Source organism: Carya illinoinensis, chromosome 2 (genome assembly GCF_018687715.1).
Source record: "Carya illinoinensis cultivar Pawnee chromosome 2, C.illinoinensisPawnee_v1, whole genome shotgun sequence".
NCBI classification, from domain to species: domain Eukaryota; kingdom Viridiplantae; phylum Streptophyta; class Magnoliopsida; order Fagales; family Juglandaceae; genus Carya; species Carya illinoinensis.
The window spans coordinates 31,435,062-31,445,874 of NC_056753.1; the positions used below are offsets into that span (position 1 = coordinate 31,435,062).

At 35.7% G+C, this 10,813-nt stretch overlaps 1 protein-coding gene across 3 annotated transcripts; it reads left to right on the forward strand.

Annotated features, from left to right (window-relative positions):
- The first annotated feature begins 4,895 nt into the window (after positions 1-4,895).
- Positions 4,896-6,959, forward strand: LOC122300917 (protein ELF4-LIKE 4-like). Of its 3 annotated transcripts, none has more exons than XM_043111896.1 (2): positions 4,896-5,123; positions 6,213-6,959. In XM_043111896.1, exon 2 carries the CDS (start codon positions 6,252-6,254, stop codon positions 6,594-6,596), a length of 345 nt encoding a protein of 114 aa, XP_042967830.1. In that variant the 5' UTR covers positions 4,896-5,123; positions 6,213-6,251; the 3' UTR covers positions 6,597-6,959. The 3 variants fall into 3 exon arrangements, with proteins under 3 accessions (XP_042967830.1, XP_042967831.1, XP_042967829.1); XM_043111897.1 differs by lacking the exon at positions 4,896-5,123 and adding an exon at positions 5,360-6,125; XM_043111895.1 differs by lacking the exon at positions 4,896-5,123 and adding an exon at positions 5,362-6,043.
- The last annotated feature ends 3,854 nt before the right edge of the window (positions 6,960-10,813 follow it).

Genomic DNA, 10,813 nt, shown 5'->3' on the forward strand with positions numbered 1-10,813 from the left:
ATAGTTGGCTCATAGTGAAAAACATACATGCACCACCAGCCAGGCAGCAAATGGACTACAAGTCTACAATCGCCCCAAAGTGATGGGCAAATATATCCACCACCAGAAGAACCCACACATCAAACTGTAACCTTTGACAACCAACCATTACCATCTTACCCACCACCTAAGTACTCATAGCACCCTAGCACCCACCAATACCAAAAATCAACTACAACACCCTTTACCATAGAACATCAATCATACAAAACCACCACAAATACACCACTCAACACTATCAGTTCAAAACCCCCCAGTGTTTAAACACCATCAATGGCTGCCACCTATACAAGAAAGAAACCCCAGATGTGCCACAGTGCTGCTAATCGAGACAGCAACAAACCCACGCTGATGGCTAAACGCCATATGCCACCACGTGCAAGCACACAACCAAGTCGAAACCAATCTCCTAGTCCCTCAACAATGCGACCAACTCCCAAAACCCAATTCCTCTTTTTAGACCCTAGCTAACACTAGACACAGACAAGTTATCCCTCACCCTCAGAGCCCATGTCAAGAAAGCAGAGCAACAATCCATTGAAGATCAGGGGACAACTAGTCAGGGGAGAGGAGACAAAGTTGCTGAGGCCGTCAATGGAGTAGCTGAGAAAGTTCAAGCTGGGGATGCAGTTTACCATGTTGGCAATAACAAAGGCCTTTTTCAGAGTGAAGCTCTAAATGTTTGGAAAAGACCACACACTTTTAGAAGCATGAATCATTTTCCTCCAGCTTTGCTTAGTTTTCTGTTGACTATGATTTTTACTGTGTTAGGTTTTAGCAGCAGTACAAAACATCCAAAAATATGGAAAGGTTTTTCCCGGAAAAGGAGTACCGTCAAATCAAACGTCCTAAACCCCAGATGGGCTATGGCCATTGTTCCATGCCCATGGCGAGGAACAGGTAGAGGCAATTGTTCACCACCTATCTTCATTTGCAATTTTGCATGGCAGACAAATGCTGAATACTAAAGTTCTAAAACTGAGAAAATTTTCTCCGCTGTGTATTCAAAAATGTAATTTTCTGCTTACTTTTCATTAAGAAAAGTTCAACCCAAACTCAAATTGGTAAATGAACATCAAATATGGTAACAGTCAATGAACATCGATAGCACTTGAATTCACAGCAACAATTCACCATCCAGAATCAAAAAACTTCTTCAAGCCCAACTTTTTCAAATCATATGAGATTTTTACTTTTCAAAAAAATTCAGCCAGTCTGAGAAACCACCAAATTCAGTGATGAAATTGATCTTGCGATACTCAACCATTTTCTAATGATGGACACACAACCCTTTTCACAACTCTTTTCACAACTATGTTTTAAATGGGGGTGCTTTTGTAAAATGATGATACCTTTGTAGTTATTTTATAAGTTATTTTACAATAATGCTCTTAATTTAAAATATGATTGTAAAAAATTTGCAAAATTGTTTTGTTTATCATCTTCCAAACGGATTATTATAATAGATCTGATGATGACGTGTTGTAGTTAGCACAAACGACCTGATGTAGCAATAAATCCTTGGACTCTGAAGTCGAAGATTTCCGATGTTTTGCCAAACTGCATGCGAATGTTGTCACCTACAAATAGAAACAAGTCCATATCTGTAAGACCATCATGATCTTACCTTAAAGCACACAAATCATTAACCACAACTGTCTCTAGATGGTATAGGAAACAACAAGGTAGACAGAAAATACTGGCAAACTAAAGATGTAATTGCAAACTTCAAAAAAAGTTCTAAAGCTTATGCTCAAGTGCAGATGATTCATTTAAAGCAGAAAACAAAAGATCCTCGGTATCATACAGTAATATTAAGATACTCAAATCAATTGAATGGGTTGAATTTCGGACTTTGAGATTCATATGATGGAGCTATTGAAGTGTGGCTCTTTGGGCAATGTAGGACAGTTCTTTTACATCACAATAACCCTAAAGCTAACTGAATCCATGTTGACAGTTCAAAACTCAAACATGATGATAATATACATTTTTTTGTAACTACAGAATCTGAAAACAAAAACTACAGAATCTGATCCCTAAGGATAATATAAGATACAGTCATATAACTTAAAAAATACATATACGAAACTATGTAGAAATCTGGCAGAAATTTGAAGAAAGTTCAGATTTCATGCACAACTGAGAGAGAGAGAGAGAGAGAGAGAGAGAGAGAGAGAGAGAGAGAGAGAGAGAGAGAGAGAGAGAGAGAGAGAGAGAGAGATTATTTTTGGACCTGTAGACAGGCATGCACACACATCTTTAAAATTATATTAAAAAAATAACAACAGTAGAGGGCCTCACAGAATCAATGAAGTCATCAGCAATCTCTAAAAGAAGATCTTGAACTTCAAGATCCAGCTTTCCCTGTGAATCCACCTGAGCACAATCCCAGGTGATAAATATATCATTAGAGCAATGAAAAGCAAGATATAGAAACTGACAGCTTTAGGAAACAAATGGGATTCACAGAGTGGAAATGCAAGAAAGACATATGAGACCAAATCCCGTAATTTTCTTTTCCAAGAAGTTGATTGGTTGCTTCTGTTCCATGGCTGGAACTCCCCCTGGTGTCATTGTACCAGATGCAGTAGCATCCGGTTGTGATCCGGTCAAACTTAGGGATTTTTGGCCTGTGGGTCCAGGCACCCTTGGAGAATACTGCTGCTGCGGCTGCAGATGCAAGGACAATTGTTGTGATTGTGGTTGTGCAAATTGTTGTTGTTGCTGCTGTGGTGAAGGATGCCCCTATTGGTTGCTGCTGCTGTACCAGTTGGAATAATTGCTGCTGGTTTAGGGCCATGGAGTTTTGGTGCAACTGATGCTGCATGAGTACTTGCTACTGCCTCTGATGTTGTTGATTACGGAATGAAGCTGAACCAACACCAGAGATTGGTGGAATTTGCTTCAACCACTGTTGCTGTGATAAAGCACACTGCATGATAGCTGGCTGTCCATTCTGAGTCATTTCAGATAACTTAGGCAGCTTTTGTTATCAAATTTAGCACAATTCTACTTAATTAATCTTTATAATTTTTTTAATTTTCAATATAAAATATAATAAATAATTTAATTTTTATAAATCTTAATTCAATTTTTTTAAATTTTAAAATAATAATAATATTAAAAAATAATATTATAAATTTTTATTTCAACTCAACTCCCTATTCAATTCGATTCAAAAGTATCAGTGATAATTTTCTGGGTGAGCTTTGAACCTGTAAGTTTGAAAAGATGGTGTGCATGTCGTAATCATGCATAAAAATTTAAATGTAAAACATACATACAGAACCCAGCAAAACAATGGTTGTGAATGCATACAAATATTCTAATACATCCGTAACCATCTAGTATGTTTATAACATTGATTAGAATCAAAAGTGCATCTATTTGACTCCGAAAACTGGACAAACAAGATGTTATTAAAACATACGATAAAAAATTAAATTAAATTAAATTAAAAATTAAAAAAAATTGATAGATTTCCTTCATTTAACTATGGAAATTATCCTGCATATGATCTGGAATCATCTCATTTCAAATGCTCTGAGGTGAAAAAAAAAAAAAAATCAACTTACTGCAAATGTACATAATGAAATGGCTCAACTTCACGGGCTTCCAAGTACATAAAGAGAAACCTGGGACTACAAAATATTATATTCGAGGGGGACTCATTGCAAGTGACCAAGACCTTACAAGAAGAGAAGGAAGCCTCGAGCTGCTCTAGTATGATCATGTCCGAAACTAGATCTTGTCTTAAACATTTTGTTTAGTTGGATGTTTCTCATGTTAGAAGAAATGATAACAAAATTGTTTACTTGCAAAAAATGCTTTGACCATTTTCTAAACTCATTGTAACCATTGAGGATTCTCCCCTTAGATTTATTCACTATTATAATAAAATGGCATAAGGGTATTCCCCTTTTTTTTTAAAAAAAAAAAAATTATATAAAGGGAGAGAGGTTGAACAATGAAGGAGCAGAAAAAAGGCCCAGAAGGTTGGGAGGGGCTGGGAAAGTTGAATCTGAACCGTACACGTCAGAAATTGGAACCATATAATTTTCTTCTCTTAATCTTAATTGAATTAAGGTGATAAATGTACGTACTTACTTTAAAAAATTAGATAAATTTATAACCTTAAAAAAAAAAATTTATATGAAAACCACCTCTAATATTCCTTCAAATAAATTATCCTGTTCTATCTTGTATGAATCAAAACCTCTTACTCAATCCTCCTCTTTCTCAATTCCGGTTGCAACCTAAGTTGAGGAGGATCTCTCTCCTTCAACATGAATTAGAAGAGAAAAGGGATTGAGCCGAATTCAACATGCATGGTTTAAAAAAAAAATATATATCCCTTTAATGAGAAAGTCCTGCATCTATCCTATAATCTCCCTTGCTTGTTCATTTTTAAAATCCTATATCATATTATTTTATAAAAAATATAAGAGAATTAAAGCTTGTATGCTGCCCACAGTTGACCGCTACAGTATATTGTTGGATAAATTTTTTATTATTATTTAATGATTAAAGAAGTAATTTTAAGTATATTAGTGTATTTTTTAAAAATATTTAAATATATTAAAAAAATGTAAATAAATAATAAAAAAAATGACTAGCTGTATAAATGAGCGGTGCTACTCACGCGATAGAATAGCTCAAAATATAAACATATTTTAAAATAAAATTATAAGAAAATCTTATATTATATATTTTCATTTAATTACTATGTAATTTAATAAAATAATAAAAACAATAAATTACATATTAATTAAATAAAAATATGTAGCGTTGAATTTTTCTATTTTTAAGTATTTATTGTTAACTCTACTACCAACCCCAGATCGAGTGCTTATTATACGGTACGCAAATCGGTCCGAAAGGACAGAATTTTCTCCAAAGACCCATCACTCGGCTTGAGGACTGTCAATCAAATCTCGGTACAGAGTCTCTTTGTACGTCTTTTTTTATGATTTCAGGGCCTTCTTCCAGCTGCTCTGTCCGAGATTTCATCCTTCTACCCTTTATGCTTTTCTCGAGAAGGTATTTGTGTCTCCCTACCGAAATTGTTACATGTTTTCAAGGTAAGAGAAAGGAGAAATGCTACGTATCATTTTATATCATATGTTTTATATATTAAAATATTATTTTTTATTTTTTTTTATTTTTTATTTTATTTTATTCTTATTAAATTAATTAAATTATTTTATTTATCATCCACACACTATATATTTATTATAAAAAAATAAAAAAAAATTAAAATAAGTGTGGTATGTGAAGCGTGAGGATGACAAATAGATTTTTCTAAGAGAAAGAGTTCCGTATATTCCGTTGTTCTCATTTCTTTTTCAACGTCTGTATTTCATTTTCTTCTTCTTAAGTGTGGGTTTATGCCTGTAGTTTTCTTTGTCTGGGCTAAGTAAAACTTCCCTCTTTGTTCTGTGAGTTCCAATGCTCTTGGGTTGTTGTGTTATCACAATTTGTACTTGTAATATCTTTCTCAAAATTCCCAAAACACTTGCTTTAGTCCTCTACTTTTGACACAAACGCAGATCTCTCTAGTCTCTCTGAATAAACGAAACGATTGCTTGTTTTGCTGTGTTTTCTGCAGCAAAAAGAAAATTTTATACGACATTTTTTGGGCATAGTTTTGACACAATTTAATCTTTTTACTAAACGTTGTTCTATTTGAGAGTAGTTTTCTTCTACCTTTTGGGGCATTAACTGGTACTGGTATTTGGGGTCACCCAGATTCTTTTCCACTCAAAATCAGACACGGAAATTGTTTTTTTGTACAAAAACAAAAAGAAAAGCTTCCTTTTTGTGGAAAAAGGGGCCTGCTTTTACGTCGCAAACTAATGCCCATGTCTGATTTTTCTCCTTTCTACACTCTCTCTTATGCTCCACTTTTCAAACCTACTGTTTGCTTGCGGAGAAAACGGAGGAAATTTCCTAGGCACAACTGGGTTCTTGATTTTGTTTCTTTTTAGCCAACCAATGAGAGGTTAGAATTCAACAGTCTCTCATGCTTTCAATCTTACTTCTTTTAGCCCCCTTCAAATTGTGCAGAAATCAAATAAATTATGGTAATCTATTAAATTTCAAAATCACATGAGCTTATCTCTTGCTTTATTCTGTCTCCGTTTTCATCATTCTTGGTGTTTCTGATGCAGGCCTGGGGCTGGTTTTGATTGAATTAAAGCGTCACTGAAATGGAAGGTGATATATTTTCAGGCATAGGAAATGGAACTCAAGTAGATAGCAAAGTTTTGCAGGCATTTCAGAAGAATTTTGTGCAAGTCCAGGACATTTTGGACCAGAACAGGTTGCTAATCAATGAGATCAACCAAAACCATGAGTCAAAGATCCCTGATGACTTGAGCCGAAATGTGAGCTTGATTAGGGAGCTTAATAACAATATCAGAAGGGTGGTGGATCTCTATGCTGATCTCTCGAGCTCTTTTACCAAGTCAGTGGAGGCTTCATCGGAAGGAGATTCAGGTGGGACTTTGAAATCCAATGGAAAAGCCAGTCAGAAGAGAATTAGGTCCGGGTAAATTGGGTAATTTATTTAACCAAGCTTCTGCATCGATTCTGCACGCTTTCATTGTGGGATAAGAATGAGTATTTCAGTACATGAAGGAAAGGATACGAAGAAAATTCTCTTACTCTTCTATATTAGTCAAAACGTGTTGTAGGCTTTATGCTTCAGTTTAATTTTTACCATTTTCATTGGAATAACATTTTTTTTTTCTGTAGTTTTAGGAGGATTTACTTCAGTAAGGAACGTGCAAAATATGAACTAAAGTCAGTGTAATCTTCTTAACTCATTGGATTCAACCATGCTTCTGTTTTTAAATCTTCAAGTTTGAGACAGATACTGATTACTTTGGGTACTCTGGAGATAGCTTTGATCTTTATGTCTTCCTTTTCTTGATTTTTAATTTAATTGTTAGGCGAATTTGTCTGTACTGTTTTAAATCTCAATTATTGCCTCGGTCAGTGAACCTTGTGAGATTGCGAAAATGTCGGTAATTTGATTTTGTGGCATATGTTTGGCAAAAGGAATTCCTTGTACCGTCCTCACATTGGTTAAAGTATTGTTCTTGAGTGTTGGTATGTACTAATTCTTTTACCCCCAAAAGATGGCAAGATCTCTATGTTCAGAACCTCCTATAATGTCACTACAAGGAACCAAGAACATGCAATATTTTGCAATGACGGTAAGAGTTACTAGACTTCTGGGTTGAAGAGACAATTAAAGAAGGAATCTTGGATGATTCCAAACACCACCAGTTTGGAATATCAGGTAGTGGTAATTAATGGCATTCTCTTGGATATTCTTAGTGTGAAAAAGGATGATTAACTGAAATTATACGAAGGTAAATGTTTAGCTGAGTTTAAAAGAAAGCACCACTGCTTGAAGGGACAAAAACATGATCAAACAGCAGAACAAGTGCCCAATGATTGCTGAAGTGATGGAATTGGTAGCACCTGCTTGTACTTAATCGAGAGTCTTTGCTTCATACGGATTGAATTTATATTTTCCGAAGTTTTTAATGTTGAAAAAATGCCTTTTGAGTGTTGACATTGCATTACTCTTACACCCCCCGCCACCACGCTTATCTCCACAAACACAAATCAGTTCTCCAATTTTTTGGAAAATTTATGAGCTTTCTGGCATGGTTAGAAGACCCACGCGAATGATTGCATTCCACTCAAGCACAGCTGAAGTGGAATGAGTATTCATGCAGATGAAACGCAGAAAGGTAGTTTTACATGCATTGTGCTTAAATCTAACCAAGTTTCATGTTGATAGATTTACGTTACTCCACTTGATCCGAGTTTTAAAAAAAAAAAAAAAAAAAAAAAGGCAGAAATTCCCGTGAAACTTCCTCTACAGATGAACATCGGATTTGTATTTTATCTACTTCTAGTGTTCTGCTCGTGCCATTGGCTTTAGATGATGATCCTTCTGACCAACAGAACAAAGCAAAATGGAATGCTTGTCCACCGTAATTCAGATCAGAAACATTGAAATGCAGTTCGATACCACAGTGTCAAATTAACAAAACCAGATTTAATGGTTCATTGGCTTAAATAATTAATGTAATCACTGAAGCAGAGGGAGCTTGGAGGGCCAGATACTGTGAAGGGAGATAATGCCTTTTAATTTGCCACTTCGCTGTATCGACAAATGGATAGCATAGCAATAGCATCACAGTCGCTTTCAATTGGTTTGTTTATAAAACATGCGGCGAGATAAGCAAGAAAGACGTTTTTATTTTTGGAAATAATAAGACAAAGTGACATGAATATGGGGAACTCAACGCTGACTGATGAGGACAAGAAAGAAGATGTTTCAAATGATAACTTAAACCTAGGGATGCTCTCCGCATGAAGTGATGGAACCGGACAAAATCAAATTTGTGTTCTTATTCCTCATGAATGGTCAATGGGTATGGAGTTTCATGTTAAAAAAAAAATGTGTACAAAACTGACCTGAACAACCTTTTTTGGGCAATTTCATGAGAACGTTACCAAGAAGTCAAAATAAACGACTGGCATGTCAGTATGCGTGGTTTGGGAGTTATTATTGAAGCCCTTTCTCTGTTTGCGGCTCAGTTCGTTTTTGGAATATGAATTGCATAATTTTAGAGTATTCATGTCTCTCATATATATATATATATATATATATTTGAAAAAAAGTAGATACACTTGAAATTCATATGAAATGCCACTTTTTACACGCTGAACTCTGCTCGTTTATCTATACGAAACTTGCATACCATATATAACATTCTAAACAATTTAATACAACTTATAAATTATCCTCTCTATGAGTTGAGCTAGTCATAGGCCTAACAATCTATTTAAAAGCTTTAAGACTATTGAATACTAGTTTAGTTGTATCCGTAATCCTAAGTATCAACATGCTGATATGTTTTCTCCGTCAATCTAACCTAAGCCAATGCAAAACATCTACGACTCTATTTGTTAAGGACTTGTTTTGCACCCAGTTGGCCTCTGCGTCTGATCTTTATCAAGGGACTTTGGTGGCCTGGAGTATTAAAAAACATATCTAATGTCTAAGTTAGTTTTGCCTTAAGAGAGAGAGTGTTTGTGATAAAAACATGAGTCTGAATTGTACCTATATCAAAGCTTTTACACCCCTTTTCCGGTAGGGTCATTGTTTACTTTATGCTTGGAGTGTTTACTCCATGCTTTGAGCGGTATGTCCTTGTATTTAATGCAACAACTTCTGTCAAGGATAAGATCTCCTGACGAGATCTCTTGTCAATGGCCCATATTAAGACATTTAATACGGTGCGGCTCCTGCGAGCTATCTGGTCAGCATGCCCGTATGAACATTGTCTCCTTCCCCTACGTTAGTCCGGACCCTTGGCTTCCTTACCAGTTGGTGGGCTTGTAACATCTGTATTTTTTTTTTTTTTTGAAAAGAATGTAACATCTGAATTTTGGACCTTAATCAAGATGGACGGGGCCCATACGTCCCTCCACCATTGATCACCTATGACCACACAAAGCAGAGAAATTTTTTTTTTTTTTTTTTTTTTTTTTTTTTTTTAAGTAAGAGTCAGAGTCACATGTTCAAGAGTGACTCTTTCCCAAATTTATTTTAAAAAAAACCTCACTTATAATAGAGGAAAAACCGAAACTACAACCTGACACTTAGGACTTACAAATAAATGAAGAGAAGACAACTAAAGCCCAAGCGTCCAAGAAATAAAACACCACTTCAACCCCAAGATCAGTACAAAGAATAACCAGACCCAAGCAATAAATTAAATACTAAAAGACAAAAAAAAACCACCATCCCATCTATACGAAAAGTTCCGTCACCAAGCTTCCATGAGAAGAATTAAATCCTCTTGAAGCTACTCATAACGCAAGCCATTTTGCGCAAACTCGGCAAGCCACTATTATCTAAGCGAAGAATTCCTCTAATTCCTGCAGGTAAGGCAGAGCTTTCATTCCAAGTCTGATTCATTCCAGAAGCTCCCAACCTTGCAAAACCATCAGCCAACGAGTTACACTGCCTACAGACATGCCCGACTCTGTAATTCAAGCCTTCACATAGCTGCATCAACTCTTCCTAATAATCTTCTAAATACCAAAGCCCACATCTTTTTTTCTTCATCCACTCAATCACAATCTTAGAGTCCATCTCAATGTCTATATTTTGAATGCCCAAAAATCTCACAATCCTCATGCCCTGAACCAAGCTCAAAAATTCAGCAACATTATTTGATTTATTTCCAGTAGCTATTGCAAAACCTGAAATTAACTTCCCTTTACAATCTCTAATAGCACCTCCTGCACCCGATGAACCTGGGTTCCCCAACGAACAGCCATTCACGTTTAGCTTGTGCCAACCTTCCTTCGGTTTCACCCATTTCAAAGGCAAATAAGATCTATGTTTTTGCTTAACAGGTATATTAAACATAAACAATATCTCCTCATCTCACTTAGATAAGCTGGAAGAAGCCTTCAGATTTTCCCCAAACAAACCCAGCCAATATTTAATCGAATTCCACACCGAAATTAAGGACTCATGTTTTCCTTCCATTCTAGCCAAGCACCGTCGAGTCCATAGCTTCCATGTGATTATGCTAGGAAGAAGACCAATTAATTGACCTGGTTGAGTTGAAAATTTAGCACGTCTAAACCATATTTCTACTTTGTCTTTCCAGTTCTGGCCATCCAACTGAGGTATAGCAAGAGTAAAGCAACATTTGCTCCATACCCGCTC